At 55.6% G+C, this 21,951-nt stretch overlaps 1 protein-coding gene across 1 annotated transcript; it reads right to left on the bottom strand.

Annotated features, from left to right (window-relative positions):
- Window positions 1–1,574: 1,574 nt before the first annotated feature.
- On the bottom strand, window positions 1,575–13,795 carry ADAMTS15 (ADAM metallopeptidase with thrombospondin type 1 motif 15). Its single transcript, XM_087763468.1, has 8 exons — window positions 12,707–13,795; window positions 8,160–8,292; window positions 7,342–7,509; window positions 6,607–6,890; window positions 6,104–6,281; window positions 5,802–5,983; window positions 5,013–5,188; window positions 1,575–4,559 (listed from the first exon to the last, which is right to left on the bottom strand). The coding sequence occupies exons 1-8, from the start codon at window positions 13,625–13,627 to the stop codon at window positions 3,779–3,781; spliced, it is 2,823 nt and encodes a 940-aa protein (XP_087619594.1). The 5' UTR covers window positions 13,628–13,795; the 3' UTR covers window positions 1,575–3,778.
- Between the last annotated feature and the right edge of the window lie 8,156 nt (window positions 13,796–21,951).

Genomic DNA, 21,951 nt, shown 5'->3' with positions numbered 1-21,951 from the left:
GTGTCGGTGTTTGGCTCAGCCCCATTAAATCACCGCCGGCTTTCCTGTTACAAAGAGCCCTGAGCAAATGGACCATGACCTGGCTAAACACCAGCCTTCCTTTGAGTGGTAGTTTCTGGCATCGGCGCTTGGTTTCTTCCTTCCTTACCAGGTATACGCTTGGGGCTTGTGTGGGTTCCTGTCTCTCTGGGTGATTTTTAAGGGCACCTGGTTAAAAACATGGCTGTCACCCGGTGTTGGAGGAGCAAGGCATTGGTTTCTGCTCCTGAACAGATACTCAAGGGGAAAGTTATGGCACGGGGTATTGTGCCAGGTGGAAATCTCCCTTTCTGTTCCTAATAAAGCTGTTTGCAGCTGGAGCCTTTGCAGTGTGGGATGTATTTGGGCTGAAACTGAACTTTCTTGTGGGGAGAGGCGTGGGAGATCAATCCTTTATTTCTCTGTAGGAGCTGGCGAGGGGGAAGGTGCTCGGTCAGGTCTGTCGTGTTTGTTTCTTTACAGTACTGAAAAGCAAAGCGAACTTGCCCCACAACAAAACATATTAAACTTGCCAAATCATTACAACATAGCAGGGAAAAAAATCATATTTGCTGGGGGGCAGGGGGAGGGGGAATAAAATACCGGGCAATCTGTTGAGAGCTGGAGGGGGTGACATCAGGCAGACGTGTCCCATGAAAGGGCAGGGCTTTATCTCACCGTTGGCCCCGATGTAACCAGGAAAGAGGGCTCTGACTCGGGGAGGGTGTGCTGGGAATCGGCAGGAGGAACGTGCGCTGTTTTCCGGGCATCCAGTAATGCTGCAACTGTGTCGGGTCGGCTCGGCTGTAAAGCTAACCTCGCTTTTCCTGGACCATCCGAAGGTGATGTGAAAAGGGGCTGAGACTGAGGCTTTGTCCGCATACGGAGCAGATGACTCTGGAATAGCACGTCGGGAAGGGATGATCTTGGAAAATTATATGTGTGGACACAGTTGTTCCAGGATATGAGAGTGCTGTTCCAGTTTACAGTAACCTGTTTAACTCTATGTTGCTGTTATCCTGGTAAAAGAGCATCCTGATTTCAGGCTAAAGCAAACCAGCCTCATGCATTTAACATCCTGGTGCAGGCAAGCCCCAGGGCTTGCACGGACTAATCCACCACTGGGCTTCTTCAGGCTGGGTTGTTTTTTGTTTGGTTTTTTTTGTTGGTTTTTTTTTTTTTTTCCAATAAAACCCTGTAGCAGAAGCAAGTCAGAATAAACCTGTTAGGCTTTCAAAGTTTGGGGTTTGGGGTTTTTTTCTTCAATTAATGAGTTGAGGCTTGAAAAAGGCCAGGATCACAATAAGACAAGAAACGCTCTGTAATCACCAACTAAATGACGTGGGCACGACCGCATCCCCTGGGGAACCAGGTGTAACTTTAAATACAATTTTATTTCAGGTTTGCTATTGATGCACAAACAGCAGAGATCGATGTTTAGTATACATGGTATACACAAAGCAGCCAGTACGATCGGCATCTCTGTCCTTTTGCTGCACGCTCGGCAAAAGAACTGCACGCAAGAAATCCCTCCCGCCCCATCCCTCCCCCCCGCCGTGAACAAGGGTGATGATTTCTCGGTGGCTTGGAAACCATCTGTTGGATGGCAAGACACAAAAGGGCAGCCCCTCGGAGCTCTGTCCCCAAACGAAGGCGCGGCAGGCTCGGCTACGCAGGAAAACCCTCCAAAAATGGATGATACGTTCATGGGAATGGAGACCTGGAAGGGATTTCCTAGAACATTAAATCCCATCCCCTGCTGTGCAGAGCAACCACAACATCTGTTCCTGGCTCTGCCGAGCAGCGTGGAGACCCAAAATATTATTGTGTTCAAAAAGGCGTTACATAAATCCAGGGAGGATGGGTCCACAAACATTGTCACGAGGAGTTTGCTAAGCTGGTGGAAAGGTCTAGCAAGGAAACCCTTGTGCTACCGCTGTCCTGTTTCTTGTGATCCTTCTTGCCTTGCCCACAGCTGGAGACATTTTTGGAGCAGACCAAAGGGCACAAGGAGTTTCCGCGCTATACCTGCGTGGGACCGAGCAAGCAAGGTAGGCTCCAAGCCTCTAGCTGCTGAGACAGTATCTTCTGCCTACCCGTAATCTGTGAATCATCCCCATGGTCCCTCTCTGCTGATCCCAATAACTGCATAGCTTGACCAAGAGACTCTGGCTCGCTCACAGTCACAGCTAGTATATTAAGAGGCACCTTTATCAGTGGAAAAGCAAAAAAAAAAAAAAAAAAAAAGAAATGGTCCCTGATGGTAGGATCTGAGCAAGAGACATAAATGATGTGTTAAAGGGTTGTTGGGAAGAGAGCGGTGTGTGAGGTAAGACAGCCTCCGACCACAACAGGCATGATGCTACATGACCGTCAGAGATACCAAATAAACCCTTTCACAAAACCCTGGGCGGGGGAAACTTGTTGTAGATGCTCTCCAGCAGCAAGGGGTTCAATTCCCCCTTCTTTCCCTGCACACCTGAACCCCGCTGAGCCCCTTTCCTCCAGGAAAAACCAAGACCCAAATTTATCTTCTGCTCCTGCAGCTCAAAAGCGATGCTGGGAATGTCACCCCAGCTCCACCAGCTTCGCTAGAGTTCAGCTCAGGATATCTCAGGGGGGCTTAACGAAGAGGACAAATAACCCAACCAGGCCCAAAGGTTGGAGGGCAGTGGGATGTCTGGGCATGGCATACTGGTCCCATTAATCAGCGAGCACCTTTTCCAGAGCGGAGTCAAGTACCGGCGACTCGCGGGGCTGTGTCTGACCCCGTATGGCACCGCGCCGTGGTACTACAGTACAGTTGTTTGTTGCTTTTTTGGAACGACAACCCAAATCTCAGGTCCGTAGTGATCCCTTCTAGCCCTGAAAAATTTCAGGTGGGCAGTTTACAACCTGCCCTGGACCGGGGTGTAAAGGAGCATCCAGCTACGCGCTAGATGCCAGCACAGCCCCATCCCAAAGCACCATAGGAAAACCTCAGCCAGGTGAGAGAGCCCACTGGTAATAATGCCATCCCCACTACAAGGTTTACATCCATCGGCAGGGAAGGAAGGAGGTTAAAAAAAATACAGAGTTAAGCACCATAAAATCTACACTGGTCAGGTCATAAACATGAGGAGAAAACAAAAACAAAGCCACCACCTTCCAGCCTGGCTGGTGATGCTGCTAGGGCTCTCCGGACTGCCTGGGCTGCAAAGTCATCACCAGTGAGCCCTGGAGGCATCAGGCCCAATGTCTCGTCGCACCGGTGGTTGGACAGTATAATTTGCCATCTTTGCATTGGTAAGTCCTTTTTGGTCCCATTTAGCACAAGTGTTGGGGGAGTGCAGGGAGAGGGGAGGTAGGCTTGGCCCTGGGAATATTGGGAAGGCTTTGACTGTGCAATTTAGGGGCATCCCCCTGCCTGTCCTCAGGTCCATTCCGGGCAGCAATGCCCCTTGTTTCCATCTGTCCCCCTCCCCGAATCCCAGCCTCCACCGGTGGGTTTCTGCGTCGTTCGGCGGCTTCGAGGTAGATGTTCGTTCCCACTCTGTCTCCAAGCGACCTGGTCGGTAAAATCCATCTCTCCTGGGCACATGGGGCGTGCGTGCTCTGTCCCCATACCCAGGTCCCTTTTTTCCCCCCATTTTTTTCTTTTTTTTCCCCCTGTTTGATATGTGCTATGGACATCTCCCCCTCTCCCAAGCCCTGGCTGCTGCTCGGCCACATCCAGCCAGAGAAACACCATGCCCTTCCTCACAGACACCCCTTGACCTGCTCAGCATGGCCTCAAGGTGCAAAAATCCAGCTCCTGTGGCTTCCTCCGAAAATTGCAACTCTCCCGGGGCAGCAGGCGCCCGGTCGGTACCAAGCACTTCAGCGCCCGTCTCTTGAAACCCCGACCGCAGCTCTTGGAGCAGGGAGACCAAGGTCCAGCTTCCCACGCTGGGCAGGGCTCCCCGCACAGCCGGACATCGGCCGGCCGCTGTGCCGCATCACACTCGGCGGCCGGTTGGCCGTAGGAGTCGCGACAAGCCACCGAACGCTTCTGCAACCCATCGCCGCAGGTGACGGAGCAAGCCTCCCAGCCGCCCGCTGCCCACTTGTAGGAGGGACGCTTGTAGCTTGGTCTCCCACTGTCCAAGCGGTTGGACAGGCTGAGGACGCTGTTGTTGAGGTCCGGTGGGGTCTTGCCCTCCTTCTTGTAGGAGGACTTGTCCTCCTTGCTCTCCTTGGGGAGGTAGAAGGAGTAGCGTACCCGAGGAGGGGTCATCTTCCCCACCGAGAGTACCTCCAAAGTCAGGGGTTCCTGGATGGGCTTGAAGGCTTGGAGGCTCTCGACGGCGGTGCCGGTGCCGCTGTACCGCAGAACGCTGCCTTTCACCATCAGGTCCCTCTCCACAGCCGAGACGATGAAGTGGCCGTTCAGCAGGTACTTGCCCTGCCCGTTCTTCAGCGCCAAGTAGTTGTCATCGCTGATCAGCCCTTTGTAGCCCCGCTGCCTGATGTCAATGTTGGAGGCGCCCGCGGGGATGACCACCACGAAGTTGTAGCCATGCCTGGAAGAGAAGAGCAGGCAGGGCAGGCCGTCAGGCAGGAGACATCACGCTACGACGTGGCCTCGGCCCAAAGCTCTGCAGCTACAGCCCTGAGATCTTCCCACCCTTACGGTTATCTCCTCCTCCCCGTGAAGATAATTTTGAATCTCCTTCCTGCGCTGAGTTTTGTCTAGTCTGGGATCACCCAGATATGAGAAGATGCTTCAGTCCCTCTGGCTCAACAGTACGGATGTACCAGAGATAACTCCATCAGCAGAAGCCAACAGCATGTTAAATGTGTCCTGCTTCTCCCTCAGGGCCAGCCCAGGTCTCCATGCAGGGACATACACTGGCACCAGGAGAGTTTGCTCAGAGTGGACTTAGCCCCCATCACCATCTCTACCACCTTCCTGCATCCACCCCAAAAAGCAGAGCTGGGAGAGGGGGAAGCATGCGTGGTCCCCTAACACTTACATGGGTTTGGTGAACAAGCCCGAGACCTTCTTGCAGCTCTTGTTGTCTCCTCCACAGACACTGCATTTGTCGAACTTCTTCTTGGAGCCCAGCTTCCCATCGCAGCCAGCTTTGATGCATTTGCCCTGGACGCAGACTGAGGTGGAGTCTGGGGAGCAAGGGGTGCCATCCACAACCTGCACGAGGGTGAGCAAAACAAGCTGCTGCGTTCCCCTGTACCCCACAAACACCCCTGACTGCGGCCATCAAACCCGGGGCTACCCGAATCCATCCAACAGGTCCTGAGGAGATGCTAGCAGGTACCATGTCGCCCTTTGCTCATCCTCTGCTTTGCAGTCAGGATTTTTAGGATCTCTGAGAAGAGACAGATGGGACTACATCCCTTTTCTGCTGCATCTGTATCTTTTTCTGCCCTTTCTGCTGCATCGGTGCAAAGGGAACAGGCTGCACTGGGGAGAGAGCTAACATCACCCCGCGCCTGGCCGCCCACTCTGTCTGGCACACATATCGCTTCCCCAGCACTGTAATTATCATCCTCTATTTCAGGACCATGGGCATATCCCAGAGGTACCTTTACAAACCCAGAGGAAAACCCTCCACAGACCAACTCCAGCCCTGAAATAAATAAGCGGGCACACACATGCTGATTCATATCAGCCCGATGGATTCCCCTCCTCCATAATCTCATTTAACACCAGCTGCCCACCAGATAAGGAAAATTCATTCGTTTCTAGGCATGCTGGAGTCACCCTACAGCCCAGATGCTGACCCCAGGGGTCCCTCACCAACCTTGGGTGCCAGCACATAGAAGTAGCCAGTGCCGTTAGCCCGGCAGATGAGCTTGCATTTATCCCGGGGTGAGACGCCGGAATATTTGGGGACCCAGGAGACGGAGGCGGTGAGGCGGTTGGTGCTGTGACTGTAGCCGTTGAAAGCCTCACACTGCTCCTCACGGAAGCTTTTCCCCGGCACTGGAAAAAATGGGGATGTGCATGGGATTGGGGATCAGCCTGGAACTCCAGCACTGGTTTTATGGGGTTGTTATAGGTCATTGCACACAATCACAAGCAAGCTGAGCTCCAGCCCCTTACCTGTAGCAGGGCAGGGGTCCAGGTTGCAGGAGCGGTACTTGACACGGACGCCCTCGCAGTAGGAGCCCCCGTTGGCAGGCACCGGGTCGGCGCACTCCCGCTTGGCCAGCTGCACCCCTCCGCCGCACGTCCGCGAGCACTGCCCATAGGGCGCCCATTTCGCCCAGCCGCCATCCACCTGCAGGGATGTGGCAGGGTGAGATGCTGCGTCCCCTTCGTTGCCAGTTCCATCCCAAGCAGGGGCTCTCCAGACTCGGAGCCATCCCTTCACAAGCAAAACCTCTGGCGGCTGCCCCCAAACCTGCCCAGGGCTGGATGGAGCTAGGCAGCAGCATCCCTCCTTGAGAAATATGCAATACCCAAAGGACCTCCAGCTCTTTTCACATCGGTGTCCCCTGCCGGGTCCCCAGCACCAGGAGGCAGGGGACTGCTCAGCCAGCACCCTTGCAAAAACTCAGGGCGACCCCGCGGGATGTCTTTGGGCTCACGGCGCAGGTACTCACCCTGTACTTACTGATGTTATGCCTCTCAACGCAGGCACCCTTCAAACAGAAGCGGCCTTCACCGCAGCCAGTGCCGTCCGCCCAGGGGAAGTGACGGGTCTGGCAGACGATCTGCCCGCGCGCTTTGCCCGTGCACCAGAGCTTGGCGCAATACTGCATGTACGGGCAGGGCTTGGAGCCCACGCCGAAGGCCAGCTCGCATTGCTGGTTCAGGCTGTAGCTCGTCCCCGGCAGGTCTTCGGGCAGCGGGATGGGTTTGGCAGGCTGGTCCAGCAAGCAGTCTCCTGCAGGAGCAGGGATGGGGGGGGTCTACCAGGTCCTTGGGGGGTTGTATGGACCAGTGTGGGGAGGAAGAGCATCGCTGCGGGGAGGTGAGGGATGGCTGCCGGTAACTTGGCCAAAACTATCCCAGTCGCACACTGCCAGAGGGACCAAGGTGCTACCCCAGGGATGCCCTTGAGGTCAGCTGCATCCCAGACCCAAGCGACTCCATCTCTTGGTGACACTGGGTAGAACTGTGCTGGCAGTCTGCTGGGGACACCCTAGCACTGAGGAAGCCTGGCCGATGCAGAAACACCACCAAACTCCCCATTTCCTTCTAACTTTCTTTGCAGAGGAGGGAGAAGAGTTGCTCTACAGCCCATCAGCCTCTCCCAGTAACCAGCCCCAGGGATGGATCCTGCTCCTATGGGGCAGGGACACAGGTAAGAGGGTGAGGGGTGCAGGAGGGCTCACCGTGGCCGCTGTCGAGGAAGTCGGTGATGATGGCAGCGCTGCAGGCTGACCAGGGGTTGGCACGGTCGATCTGGATGAGGGTGGGGGACATCATGTGGTTGGTCTTCAGCCGACCAAAGACCTCCTCACAGGCCTTCACGTTGTCATGGGGCATGTTGAAGACGTGGCCTGGGGGGGAGGTAAGGGGGGACAGCATGAATAACCCCTCTTGGCATGCAGATTAGGGCCCCCCCAGCTTCTTGAAATGGGGGAAACTGAGGCACGGAGTGGGGCAGACCCTTGCAAGGATTGTACAGCCCAGGAGACACCCGGAGAAGGACGATGCTCACGCACACTCTGACTCGGGCCACACACAGACATGAGGAGCTTGCAGGACTGGCATATGCGAGCCACCTTGCTGGTGGCATCCCCAAGCCAGAGCACTTTCTGGCACGCTGTCCCGGCTGCTTCGTGCATGGCCATCAGTGGAAAGGAAGGACGAAGGAAGTTGCAAAGAGAAGGAGATTCAGCACTCACTCCCCCTCCCTCCTCCTCCTCCCCAAATGTCTCCGGAGGTAGGTGTGCCCTCCGCCTGTTATTTCAGGACTCCCGAATCCTGGAAACCAAGCCAAGGTAGCAACCACAACAGCAAAGCCTTTTGCTTTCTCAGCAGCTCTTTCCCACCCGGCTCGGGGGGGTCTCATGCCCCGAGGTGGAGTTTCCCCATCACCGGATACCGGTTATTGTCTGATCTTCCGGAGGCTGAAACCAGGGCTATTTTGAATCTTGCCAGCCCCTGGCATTCCTCCCAACAGGATGGGGAGAGCAGGGAGCCTTACCCAGCTCGTGGGCAGTGGTGAAAGCCGAGGGCAGCCCATCGTCCTCGATGACGGAGCAGCTGCGCTTGGGGTCGCACATGGTGCCCACGTCCGCCATCCCCAGCGTGTCGCAGGTGGTGGCACCGCACAGGTCCTGCAAGGCACGGAAGCAAGGGGTTAGTCCCAGGGCCAGCACGGGCATCGCGGTTCCCCATCCGCACCCCATCCCCGGTACCCCATGGGGAGCTGATCCCAGGGTGCTGGGGGGAGGCAACCCACAGGGCTGGGGACTGCACCAGGCTGTGGAGGCAGGAAACCTCACCCTGACCCGGACCAGCCTGCAACGATGTGTTTGCATTTAACTCTGGCACCGGGGATGCTTTTTGTGTGTAGCATCCTTCCGTGCCTTCAGCGACAGCCTTTCCCACCCGAATGGCTCCACCAGGCAGGGTGGAGCCGGTTTTGGCACAGAGGAGTCAGCCTGGCTCTGTTCTTCAACGTGAGCTCAAGGACCAGACGCAGGCGGGTGGACGGGAAGGCACCTGGCCTTGGGCTCACAGGTAAGCCGTTTCTCAACCTCATTTCTCAACTTGTTCCTAGGAACAAGAAGCCCCTGGACCAGGTCCAGAGGTTCCCAAGGTTAAGGGAAGTGCTCCTGTCTCTCCAAGACATTTTACAGATGTCCCTTGAGGAGCAACCAAGCCCAGATTGAAGGAGGAACCAGCCCAGCCTTCCACCCCCAACACAAGGACTGCTGGACCCCACGTAGATGCAGCCAGGACAGAGGATGGGAAGGGTCCCATCGTAGGTGGATCTGTCCTTCTTCAGGATCCGAAGGCATTTGTGCAAATAAAAAGTCCCTGTTTGAAGATCCGCTGCCACTGCAGTCTAGCAGTGGCCTTGTCCTCGGATGCCCCCTTCCCCTCCTGGGGTCTCTCGGTGCCTTGGGAGGGCTGGAACATCGTCCCCATCCCTCGGCGCCATTCCAGCTGGGCTGGGAGCCTCAGGGGAGGCCGTGCAGGGGGCAAGGAGCAGCTTTCCACATGAAAAGAAAACGTAAGGGACGCACCGGGCGCTCCCAGGCTATAAATAAGCATGATTCATGCTCAGCGCTTGCCCAGCCAAAGCGCCTGGGTTGCTCAAAACCTTGCACGAGCGGCTCTGCCAACATTTCCAGCGAGGTTTCCAAGCTGAAGGCATTCCCGCGCAGGCAGGTTCAGCCGTGGGTAAATAACAGTCCTGACGACTTCAGAGAGCCCCGGCCAGGGCTGCGATGGCTTTAACAGGAGACTTGTGGCTATGAAGTCTGGAGGCACAGACAAGATTGTGATCTCTGGAGAGGCGAGGCGGAGAAATGCCTGGGTCTGGGCCGGCTATTGCAGCTGGTGGAAAACCCCGTCATACAACTGGGTTCAGCTCTCTGCTCTGCAACAGTTTTCCATATCGGCTGGGACCCTGCCGCATCCCTGATCCCACTGTGCATCGATACTGGCAGGGACAAGCAGGTGGCAACCCTGCATCCCCGGCGGCAGGGCCACCGCTGGTGAGTGCAGGGTGATTCAATGGGGCTGGCAAGCCCCAGCACAGGGTGCCCTGTCCCAGAATGCCACCAAGAGCCAGTGCCATTGCCACACTGAGCCAACCTGGGGATGCAGCTTGCCCAAGCTCCCCTGCCTGTGCAGTCCCAGCTCTGGGGGCTTGGGGGTGAAGGTGGGGCGCAGGGGGGACGACACAGCATCACAGGGAAGAGGCGGCCGCTCGCAGCTCCCTGCTCACTGCTCTTTGAAGAGTTGCCGTTTCCTCGCTGGCGCGGCGAGCTTTTGGCTCCCGGCCCAACACCTGCACTGACACACTGACCGACTTCTCACTCTGAACCTCGCCTGCCGGCTGCGGGGATACATGAACAAGCGGCTCTTGACGGGGTTTTCCCTAACCCCCCAGCCACAGCCTGCTAGGGGCAGCCCACTTTGAAAGGCTGGGCAGCATCCCTGGGCTCTGATGATGGGTTCTGACCCTCCCGAAAGATCTCCTCCAGCTTTCCCAGGGTCCAGCCTGCTCAGGAGGAGAGGCAACGCAAGCAGCGGTGCAAGGATGGAGCTACGGAGGGGAGGAGAGAAAAATGCAAGAGGTTTAAGGTGGGAAAGCAGCATGCAAAGAGCCAGCTCTGCCTTTGCACAGTGTGCTCACCATCACTGATAGCCCCCGCTGCCAGCCCAAATAAAGGGAGGACGCCCGGTGCCCCTCGCACCACGCCGAGGGGCTGCAAGCAACCTGCTCGGTGCACCATCAAGGCTCTCCTGCTAGCCTGACCTTCATCTGTGGGCACTTCTTCATCCTATTGCGAACTCCTCGAGATGTTCTGCAGGTCAGTTGGGTGGGATCCTTGTGGCTAGTGCATTAATTTGCCTACTTAGAGGCCAGCTCATAAGCACTCTCCCTACCATTGAGGCTTCCTATGTGTGTCGAAAGCAACCCTGAAAATCTGAGCTTTGAGCTACAGAGCGTGGGTTTCCAAATTCCCCGCAGCATCTGCTGCACGCTAGGCTACAGCCAGACGTTCCTTGGTGAGACGTCCCTTCAGTTTTACAGCAGGCCAAAGATGTTCAGCAGACCTTTGCTGGTGGGACGTCAAGGTTCAGGATGGTTGGGAAGCTTGGCCAAGCCCTTTGTCGTGGTGTGCGATGTTATTTCCACGAGGCAGGAGTGTGGTTGAAGGTTGGATGCTCTGCAGGAGCCTCCAGCAAGCACCAGCTCAGGTAGGAAAGTGAAGGTCCCATGGCTCTGGTTGCTGGCAGATCTGCACCCACTGGCTGAGCGGGACCGAGCTCCCCAAAGGCAAATCCGCAATCCAGCACGACCGACATCGGGAGGGAGCAAAGCTGAGCAGGAGAGGACAGCCCCATTCATCAGCAACTCGTTGACACAACTGGAAACTGCCTATCAACCAGGCTTGAGATGAAATTTAAGTCGGGGGCTTATGTAACAGCTTTTTGGCAGGGAGATAAGCTCCGGGGTGTCAGGGGACCACAGATGGATGCACTCAAGGAAGGCAGATGTCTCCTCAATCGTGTGCCTTTGCACCGAGCTTGCTTTGGGATTTCAGGAATGGATGGTTTAGCAATGTGTAAAAAATGCAGCCCGGCCGTGATCCGCAGCTTTCGAATTGCTGGGACCGAATCCATCCCACGTGCGGCTCCGGTGACCTCACCGGGTTTCCACCAGAGATGGAGCTGGCTCGTCCCCGCAGGGGTGTCAGCAAGCTTCCTCCTCTTTGCAGCCGCCCCGAGCAGGCAGGAGCTGCTCCAGCAGGCTGGGGTTCAACCCTGCCTGTGCTCCGGCAGGATTTACAGCCGGCCGGAGGACACGGCCCCTGCCCAGGGTGGGGGGAAAGGGGAGAACGGGTAGGACGAGGTCTCACACGTCCTGCACAGCATCGTTCCTGGTCCGGGCCGTCATCAGCCAGCGCTGACCCCAGGCTAGGGGCGGCTGAACCGAGCTGGACGCTATATCCTTCCCACCCACAAGTGCTTGACCTGGAAAGATGTTTTGGGAATGGTCTCCCTGCTGTTGAGGGGAGTTCCTGACCTGTCCCTAATCCAAAAACATCTGGGCAGGGATGGGGGAAGGAGAAAACACAAGTTGGTAAAATGTGACAGTCGCCTTCAAACTGGGCTCGTCCTTCTCCCCTCCCGTTAGCAATTTGGGGGTGCAGGCTATAAAACTCCGTAGCCAGGCACCGCACCGACAGGACCAGAAGGAAGAGGAGGAGAATTTTGGGGAAGGCTCTGGGAGCAGTGTCACCGCTTCGGTGTCACCCACTTTATAAGGATGGGAGGATGGAGACCTCACCCTGGTGCAGCAATCACCCAGCATAGCCAAAGGTGAGCAAAAGGCAGCTCGGCAAAGCCCCTCTCCCACCGCAGGGATGCAGCCAGCTCACGGCAGTGGTGGGGGAGACTCTGGCCTTCCCCCCAAAAAGAGCTGCAAGCGCTGGCTGTATCTCCAGTGCTTTTCTTCCAGCCCTGAACTGAGTCCACGCAGAGCAGCCAACGTGTAGAGGAGAGGTCCAGGTTCTCAGGAGGGCCGTGAGTCAGAGGAAGCGGGGAGAGGTTTTTTTCTTGGCAGGTGGCACAGTGAGCTCTTCCCAGCTGGGGAGGGGGAAGCGGGGCTGCACTCCTCCTCTTTTGGGCTCAGACCCCGCGTTTTGGGGCTGCTGAGGCTCCTGCCAGCAGGCAGGGGATGGAGCAGCAGGTTTCTGCCCATGGGAACCTGCCTTTGCATACCTCCTGGCCTCGCTCACCCCCCTGGCAGGGCTTTCCCCGGGCTGCTGGCCAAAACCTGCCCAGAGGACAGCAAGGGCTGGCTCAAGCAGGTTTGCTCCACACCTCTGCTCCCCCCTGCCCTGGCATTTGAGGGTGGAGTGTCCCTTGGGAAAGGGGGATCGGACACAAGCGCGATCTCCTCCGGTGTGCACCAGAGGCGGGGCGCAGGTGGCAGGAGGCCTTAGCTCGGTGCAGGGCTCCTTGAAATTGGGGACAGCCCCTCTGGGTCAGCCCCCCTGCACCCACCTGCTTGGTGAAGAGGATGGCGGTGTCCCAGTACTCGGGGTGCTTGTCGCTGACCTTGTTCCACTTCTTCTGCCAGGCGCAGAAGTTGCGGAGGGTGAGGGCGGCATTGCCGGTGATCTTGGGCCCCTTGTCATCCTGCCCGATGAGGAGGAACTTGACCACGGAGATCTGGATGGGGTTACGGATGCTGGGGTGCTTGTAGAGGCGGGCGGCCGTGGCCATCAGGGTGAGCAGGTAGTGCTGGAGGTCATCCCCGTGGAACTTCACCATCGACTCGTCGGCCACTACCAAGGTCTCCACGTAACGAGGGACCGAGGCAAAGCGCTTGGCCCGACTCCCTTTCCCCCCGCCACGTCCCCGGTACTTGTCCAACGCCTGCAGCACCCCGGGGGTGAGCCCGGAGCCCACGGCACAGCGGGATGCTCCGACCCCGACGGGGCGGCCGGGGCTGCGGCGTTGCAGGCGGTGGGCTCCCCCGGCCGCCCCCCCGGCCAGCGGGCTGATGACATACTCGGCTCCACGGTAGCCGAAAGCCCCCCGGAGCCCCCCGCAAAGGCTGAGGGCGGCGAAAGACTCCCGATCGGCGTTGACATCCCCCGAATAAAAGCAATGGCGGAGACCGGGGAGGGGGCGGGCGGCGCCGGGCGCGACCCCCAGGTAATGGGCGGCGAAGGCGGGGGCGATGAAATGGGCATCGGGGGAGAGATGGAGGTAGAAATCCTCCCCGAAAGCCGAGAGCTGGAAAACCACCGCTTGCCCTCCCCGGGGGGGTTCGGCGGGACCCCGCTTGAAGTAAGGTCTCCCGTTGATGTCGGGGTCCAGGCGGAGGGGGGTGACAACCTCGGTGTCCCCCGGGGGACCCCCCGAGGGCAGGCTCAGCCCCGGGGCGCCCAGCAGCAGCAGCGGCAGCAGCGACAGCATCGTCCCGGCGGGTTCACGCCGGCGGCATCGGGGTTTGGGGGAGGCGGGGGGGGGGGGGTGGAAAGCAGGACCCGACCCCCCCCTTCCTCCCTCCCTCCTCCTCCGCCTCCTCCTCTTCTTCCCAAAACTCAGCGGAGGCTGGAGGGGAGCGGAGCGGCCGTGCGAGCCGCCTGCCCCGCCGCTACCTGCCTTGTGGGGCGCATCGGGTTTATATACGACGGGAGCGGGGAGAGGAGGGGGGGGAAGCGGGGCGAGGCTTGGCCCCGCCGCAGCCACTCCGGTGCCGGGGGCCGGGAACGGCGGAGCGGAGCGGGGCCGGCGGAGGAGCGGGGCCGGGAGAGGCGCGCTCCGCCCGGGGCTGCCGCCGCCGCCTCCCCGGGGGGGTGCGGGATTGGGGGGGGGGACACACGGGACACCCTCTTCTGTTGTATTCTGGCAGCGGAGAGGGGGACCCTGGAGCCCCCCTGGGATGCCCCTCTCTGCCCGGCTCCCTCCTGCCGCTCTCCGGCCGTGCTGGGTCCGGCTCTGAGCGAAGGGGATGGATGAAGCTCTGTACCCCTCTCCCGGGAGGGTTCTGCTTGGGGCAGGGGTGTGCAGTGAGGTTGAAAGGTCCTCTGCTCCGTGCTGCTGACAGTTCAGCTATTTGGCAGCTGAGGGTTTGGCTCTCAAAATTCTTCGGGAAGATATTAATCTGATTTTGGCAGCCCAGGTGAGTTTAGCACTGAGATCCAGGCTGTGTCCCTCCACGCACCTTCAGACCTGCCACCCCAGCAAAATGCCGGCCCCGTCTGCCTCCAGACCCGGCGTATCCCGGTGCTCTTCGCCCCAGGGGACCAGCTTTTGGTGCTCGCTACCCTACCGAGCCCCATGCAGTGCCTCCAACCAAGGGTCAAAGGGGCGATTTCCACTTCCCAGAAAGAGCTCAGCCTCCCTGCATCCCCAGGGCCACCAAAGGGAGCACTCTGTAAGTGTTAATACCCATAATGTCCTCTCCTCTGAGACCCCGGGACACACTATATGGAATATATGGGAATTTCCCCATGTCCACCAAACAAAATGCTCATCAGAACAGTGATTGGGACCAGGGAGGACGCTGGGGCAGCTGATGCTATTGGGAGGTAAAAAGATCTCATCATGGGCAGGATTTTTTTGGAGCAGGACAGCTAAAAGGAGAGCGATGAAGAGTCCTCAGTAACCATCCGTGGCTGAGGAATAGATTTATTGACAGCAATAAGCACCCCGACATTGGGATGGGCTGCACAGGGAGGTGCCCAAGGGGTCTTTTTCCCCTGCAGCGGCTCTGTTTCCACACAAACTGGTTTTGTGCCCAAAGGGAAGGATGGACACTTCTGCAATGCTCCCAAGCTACCACCGGGCACCCAAGTCACACACGTCCTCACAGCCCACGCTCCTTTCCAGCACTCTGGGTTGCTTTAATGATAAAATGAAGTCCTTCTCATAGACAGGCTGGTTTTGATGTGATTTCAAGCCTCAACAAAGGGTGCAAGCCCAGCTTAAGAATTTGTGCATATATTAAATATAAGCCAAGACTGTTGCTTAAGATGCAGGGCCCACAGCCTGCAGCCTGGCTCGTTCTGGTGCCAGCGCTTCCCCAAGCTGTGGTTTGCTCGGTCGTGTGGCTTGGAGCTGAACTTGTGACCCAAAATAATCATCTGTCTGCGCTGGGCTCAGTGAATCAGGGATTTTTGCCTTCTGGCCAAAGCGCAACATGTCCAGGGATGTCGACAGGACCACAAAGAGAAAACGGGCAGCACAGGGAGTGGAGGTGCAAGGGGAAAAGGACACAACCTTGAGCATCTTGAGGTGCCAGGAGGGAACTTCTCCTTCTCACAGCACTGCCCCGTTCAACAGGACAAGTTTATCCCCGCAACCATAGCAGCATCCAGGGTGGTGCAGGGTCCCAGAGGTGCCACCTCACATCAGCAGCATCCAGCTCTGGGCTGAGCCCGTGGCTCCTGGGGACATTTTGGGAATGAGGCTTGTTTTTGAAGCTGTGCTGGATTCCTGAGCAGAATGAGGAGGCTGTTGTGCTTCCTCCCGTCCCCACCTCCGCTCTGTTCGCTCTTTGTGGCTTCATAGTTAAAGACAGTAAATTCTCGTTCCCTTCACATGCGACGGGCAGGCAGCAGCGCTTGCACCATCTCAGGCAGTGTTTGGTGTTCAGTGCCGGGGAAAGACACAGCAGAAGACCCCGCAGGCTGGCACGTACGCTGAGCCGCAAGGAGCTCAGGGGGTCTCTGGCCTGCAGAGATACCGGGAAAGGGAGCAGAAAGGTCCCTAGGTGCACCGTAAGAGCCCCTTGGCTCCAGGTACCCCAGCCCAGTGGTCATCAAGCCAGGGTTAGTCATTGCTGCCCGGGGAACTCCAGCTCCTCCATCTGGTAGATGATCTCCAGCAACAGAGGATGAGTCAAACCGAACTGGCAGTACTTTACCCCCAGCCTGGAGAACATCTGATTGCCTCCTGATGGGGAAAGGCAGGCAGAAAATGCGAGTGTTTTGGCTCAGCCTGAGCTGAGACCCGCTCCATCTTGTCAGACACTGGGTTTTAGCTGGACTCATTCCGTCCCATGATGTTAACAGTGTGCCAGCATCTTTGGGGTTGAAGGGAAGCGGCAGATCAGCTGGCTGCTCTCTCACAGCCTCCCCTGTCCTCACTCTCTCGCTGAACAGGAGGGAATGACCTATCCAAAGACAGAGCTTTGTTTGCAAGCCAAATCATCTGCTGCCTTCATTTTCCTGCCCACGGTGAGTAGGAAAGCTGCTGAGTATACGGAGCATATATTGCCCTTAGGGCTCCCCCTTTACAGGCAGCTCCAGGGGCTACTGGCATGTCTCAGAGCACTCCAGACAGGAAGGGAGGCATATTTTTATTTTATTTTTCCTCTTGCTCAAGGACATGCCATGATTTTTCCAGTCTCTGTCACTAGAGAGGACCCAGACAAAGCCCTTGAGCAGTCCCAGGGTTGTGGCATCTGCTCAGGGCGCTGCTATCTCCACGGCACGTCCCTCTGGAACCAGGGTGAGCAGAGGGGAATATCTCTGTTATATCTCCTGCCAACATGAAGGGGCAGATTACAGTGATCAGGCACGACAGGGGAGGGTCAGGGAAGGAGAGAGCAGGCAGGTCCCTTCTTTGGGGACCTCCCAGCAGTTGCTTGCTCCCCACAGCCTGCGGGAAGGAACCAGCCCAAGATAACACCTTGGTCTCACTCTGCATGTCTTTGCAGGTATTTGGGGCTGAATCTGGCTGCTTTTCATGCCCTGTAGTTTGCCTGGATTTAATGGAAATGGGCTGGATATAGGTGACCTACAGGAGACCACATGCTAAGTAGGGAATGGAGGTGGAAGATGCCTTTGGACCTCACCGAACAGCTATGAATAATAAGGTATATTAAGGTATATAAGATAATGTATACCTCCTGCTGTGATTTTCAAGGTAAAACCCATCTCACCCAGGTCTGATCTTAAAATATCAGTGTGAGGTGGTCTGCAGTATAGACCCTCCTTCTCCCATCTTCCTCCTGCTTCATCCCAAGCACCTCCGGGAAGTGATGACAAGTTATTTTCTTTCTTTTTTTTCATCATCGTTGTGATGCCAAGGGTGCGAAGTTAGAAATAAAAGCAAAGCAAAAAAAAAAAAACAAACCCAACCTCTCACCTATCTCTTGGTTGTTCCAGTTCACAAAAGAAATAGTTTTAAATAGACCATCTCTGAGAGGTCCAGGCCAAAGACAGAATGGAAAGGTTGTAGGCAGGAAAAGCTGGCGTTGCAAGATGCTCACTTGTCTTTGGCTGAAAGGTTGGCAGATCGGAGGCTGTGCTCTTCCAACTCCCCACCACATGGGTAGGAAGGAGAATCTTCTCCAGGGACTGAAGATGAGTCAAAGCGAGTTGTTAGGCGGCTTTCCAGGAAAGAAAGGCTTGGAGAAAGAAAGCTGGCTGGGTGTAGATAGGGTCATTGAGGGAGAGATAGGCAAGAAACCTGAGCACGCGGAGGTCTTTGTAACCTAAAACCTGCCCCATCCTTGGTCCAGGAAGATGCTGAATTTAATTAGATTTATTCTAGCTCGGATCATAGCGACTGGAGATGGGCAGGATGCTCTGCCTTGGGTTTCCCATGCAGCCCTTGCAGTTCTTCTATGCAACAGGAATGGCAGCAGCACTTTACCTGCCCCGTGAGAGAAGAGGATCTCTGCTTTGCAAGCCTCAAAACACGTGTCTATGTGCAACACAACAAAAATCAAACCGGCCTGCTCCCCCCATGCACAGGCGGCACAGGAGAAGGATCCCTGTGCCTTGTCTCATTGCTCCTGGAGCAGGAGCATCTCTGCTGCCTTCTCGCATGGGCCCGACACGTAATGTCAACTCTGGCATCTGGCAGGGCTTCGACATGGGAATACCAAGGTATGCTGAAAAAATCATAAAGCCTGGTTTTGCCTGATTCCCAGCCAGTATTGCAGGTCCTGGGGTTGCTGATAGTTCATACACCCAGACAGCATCCGAAATTCCCCCCTCTCTTCACCCCTCTTGGTATTTAAGGCTCTCGTCTGTTTAAAGGAAGATAGCCACAGGTTTTTCCAGTGAAAATTGAGAGGAGCTAGACGATGGTCTCACATATCCCCCAAAACCAGTATCACATGTTTCTTATCGTTCATACACACACCTTCAGCCTGAAGATTTATGACCCAGGAGTACACAGCTCTATATTGTACCCACCTGCCTGAGACAGGGTCCATCCTTGATTAATTAGCTTTATGCAATGCTCATGTTAGAAACAGATAAGCCAAAGATGCATAAAGACACCAAGCTTGCAAAAGGGTGAAGCTGCAGATCTGGGTAAGCCTGAAAGGTTGTCAAAATGATGCACATCTGGAATAAACCTGAGCTGATGGAGATTCACAAGCCAGCTGCCGAGGATGCTCATCACTCAGGCCAACGATTATGAAGTTCATTCATTTTTGTCAGCCCATAAACCATGGAATAGAGAGGAGGAAGGATTCAGATGTGGGTTTTTTTTTCTAGAGAAGAGTATTTTCATTATAACCTGCCGTATTTATTTAGCGCTATTTATGGGCTGGTTCATAGGAAAAGCAGGCCTAGGGTAGGCTTGGAGGTCTCTGTCAAATTTGAAGGTTTTTAGCCCCAGTTTTGCAAGTTTACCCTTCCTTGCGGCAGGACCAGGCGGTTCTTGGAGGCTCTTCTCACTGATGTGCTGGTCTCGGGGCACCTTGCAAGCCTCAAAACCCATCCGGGAAGCAGAGAAGCAGCTCCCCAGGGAGCGCAAAGCCTGGGAGGAGGCTGCAGTGCTGGAAATAGGATTTAGCCCTTGATTTTGGAAAGCCATAAACCTGCTTTCCTTACAGCCACACCTGCACGCAACTGGAGCTCCAAACCCACCCTGAAGCAAGGTTGCCCTCTGGTGACACTTTCTTCCTCTGCAAATCAAGGTGTGAAATGGAACTGAATGCAATGGATTGCATTACAAATCAAAATGCAATTAAAAATAGGGAATAAATAAGGAGGTGCCTTAAGATGGTTTAGAAATCAGAGGCAGAACCCTATCAAATCAAATCAAATCAAATCAAATCAAATCAAATCAAATCAAATCAAATCAAATCACAACCATGGCCCTTTGCTCTCGATATGCCCAGTTTATGGTGCGTCTACGGCACCAAGAGTTTTTGGAGGCGGCATCATCAGCTGAGAAACCGAGACCTAGCCTGGCTGTTCCTGCCCTTTCCTAAATCCTAAAAATCTGATTTCTCCACATTTAAGGGAGTCAGTAGGAATTTTGGTTTTCCCAGAATCACTCTCACAGCCACCAAACCTCTGATCCCGTTGGCACATGGTCTCCCGGGATGGGCTGCTGCACTGGAGGGCCAAATATTGCACTAAGGGGAAGGCAGAACCAGGTTTTGAGGGGGTTTTGAGGTACCAAATGCTAAATTATCACTACTTGTAAGGCAGGAGGGCCCTCTCGTGGCTGTGGTCATGCAGCAGGGGTTCAACACTGTGATTACAGGTTTATACTAGGATGGCACATTTGCTACGTAATTCACTTGCCGGTTCTCACTCGCTCCAAATCAAGCCCAAATCTCCCCTTCTCATGCAAACCTAAGGCAAGCAACCCTTTCCCTGAATCTCACTTTCCAGCTTCTGCAACTAAGATGGTTTCACTGCAGATAACTTAGCAGACACAAGGCCAGGGCCCTGATTTAAAGCCCAGCTGCTTTTCTGGGAGAGATTTCTTCCCACCTGCTTATTTTAAAAGGAAAACTAATGGAATTGCTTCTTTTGACATCAGGTGGGTTTTATGCTGGCTGCAGGACCCCTTCGCTCTCCTCTTGCTGCTGCAGGACCCGCTCGCAAACTCGCAGGGATGGATTTAGGGTTTCCCACCAAGCAGCGCAGGGCGGCACTGACATCTAGTGGTAATATGTTTTTTGAGATTGTAGCTGCTTTGTTGATCGCTCAAATAATTCTCCCAAATGTTTTTCCCGGGCTGAGGGCAAAGCAAACAGGGGAATACCTAAACCACCAGCCTGGCACTGCAAATTTGGATGCAAGCTCATTTGCAGAGCAAGGAAGGCAGAGCAAAGCATCCCAAAGACCCCCAAAATGGGACAATCTCGCTGCTGCAGAGCACGAACAGCAAATGCAACATGGGCCTCATCCTGGCAGCCAAAACTCCCTGGGAGATGGGTGCCAGGAGCACTGGGCTTTGCCCTCTGGGAAGGATGCGAGAGGGAGCTGCCCGCTGCCAGGCTTTGCCGAGCTGGGGACACGCAGAGGGGAGCGGGGCAGACGTTTGCAAGCTGTTTGATCAAAAGGGTCTTTAAATCGCAGTGACTAGGGAGTTAATGGCTTTCACATGCTCAGACAGCCCCACAGAAATGAGAGCCGCAGCCCCGAGTGACAGGCAAGGTTTGGTGGCAGCATGTCCTGCGAGGGTTAAGAAGCAGAAACCCCAAAAAGTCTTGGGGTGCCTCATCCTCTGCTGGGAGGAGATGCAGAGGGGCAGCCAGGTGAGGCTTTGCTGTCTCCCAGCGCCCCTTCGAGCTGGTTCGTAACAAGCCCAGTGAGGCTCATGTCGGCTACAAGAAATTCCAGCTACTGTTTGCAGAGCAAGCCGCTAATGAAAACCAGTGGTGCCTTCAAGGTAAGATGCAAGCATGTCCTCTGAGATCAAAGATGCGGCTCCGAGAACGGAAAGCCAGGAATAAATTGCATCCTGTTGGAGAGACGTGCCCTGTGTCGCCTGCAGCCTTACCTGTCCTAGTTCAGAGCAGGGCCACCACCTCGCCTTGCCTACCCTCCTGTGCTTCACGCAAAGCAAAGCCCAGTGAGGTGCAGGCACCTTCAGGGGGGTTTGGGCTTGGAGGAGGCAGAGTCCAGGCTCACTTTTGGCTTCTGGTCCTGCCTCTGTGCTTGCGTTCTGATTTTAAAATGCAAACTGTGATTGCATTTTGCAAAAACCCACCCTGGCCGCTAGGAAGAAGCTGCTCCAGCTGCAGGCTCAGCTCCCTGCCAGGAGAGGAGGGGGCTGCGGCCGGAGCCGGCTGCCGCAGGAGAGCAGCCAAGGCGCTGGGTGTCGAGGGAACACATTCGATACGCAGCCCTGGAGAGATGTCCCAGACCGAACTACATCGTGCCTGGCATTGCCTTTTTTTTTTTTTTTTTTAATTATTATTTCCTCCCCTCCTACGGTCGCAAAACCTACACTTTAAAAAGAAAAAGTAATCAGAGCCTTGGCCCCAGGGCAGCACTGCTATTTAGAGCCAGGGCTGTGTGTTTACTATATAGATAGGGATGTGGCTTTTAAATGGAGATAATAATAGAGAGGCAGATGTAAATACATCCTCATGTAAAGGGAGAGCAGCCTTTAACCCTGAGCCTCGTTGCTCAGCTGTGGCCGGACTCTGGTTTCCCAGGAATCCCGAGGTGCCAAATGCTGCTTTACCCTTTCGGATCTTTTCAGGATTAGGCTAAGGGGAAAAAAAAAAAAAAAACCACAGTGTAGAGGAGCTGGTCCTTGGGCTTGCATCCACAGCAAGGTTAAAGGAGCACAAGCCCGGTGCTGAGCATGTGTTACCCCCTGTAAAAAGCTTAGAAAATCAGGGTATGGAGCAGGATAGGACCCACCACCCCCAGACTGTGGCAAGGGCATCCTGGGATATCTCAGTGCCGCACAAAGGGCGCTCCAGAGGCCAGGAATCTCATGAACTAATGGGGAAGGAGGGCTTAAGAGGAAAGAAGGAGTAATATATAAGGATTAATTTCCCTTTCTCCATTACAGCTGGT

Source organism: Nipponia nippon, unplaced genomic scaffold (assembly GCF_047370975.1).
Source record: "Nipponia nippon isolate SJK-2023a ecotype South Korea unplaced genomic scaffold, ASM4737097v1 scaffold_28, whole genome shotgun sequence".
In the NCBI taxonomy this organism is placed as follows: Eukaryota; Metazoa; Chordata; class Aves; order Pelecaniformes; family Threskiornithidae; genus Nipponia; species Nipponia nippon.
This window is presented reverse-complemented; position numbering and strand designations above follow the sequence as displayed.

Coding starts and splice junctions, on each gene's coding strand:
- ADAMTS15 (XM_087763468.1), bottom strand. CDS start 13,627: ATGCTGTCGCTGCTGCCGCTGCTGCTGCTGGGCGCCCCGGGGCTGAGC. Junction 7,510..8,159: donor CACCACTGCCCACGAGCTGG/GTAAGGCTCCCT, acceptor CCTCCCCCCCAG/GCCACGTCTTCAACATGCCC. Junction 4,560..5,012: donor GGCTTGTTCACCAAACCCAT/GTAAGTGTTAGG, acceptor CTTCTCTTCCAG/GCATGGCTACAACTTCGTGG.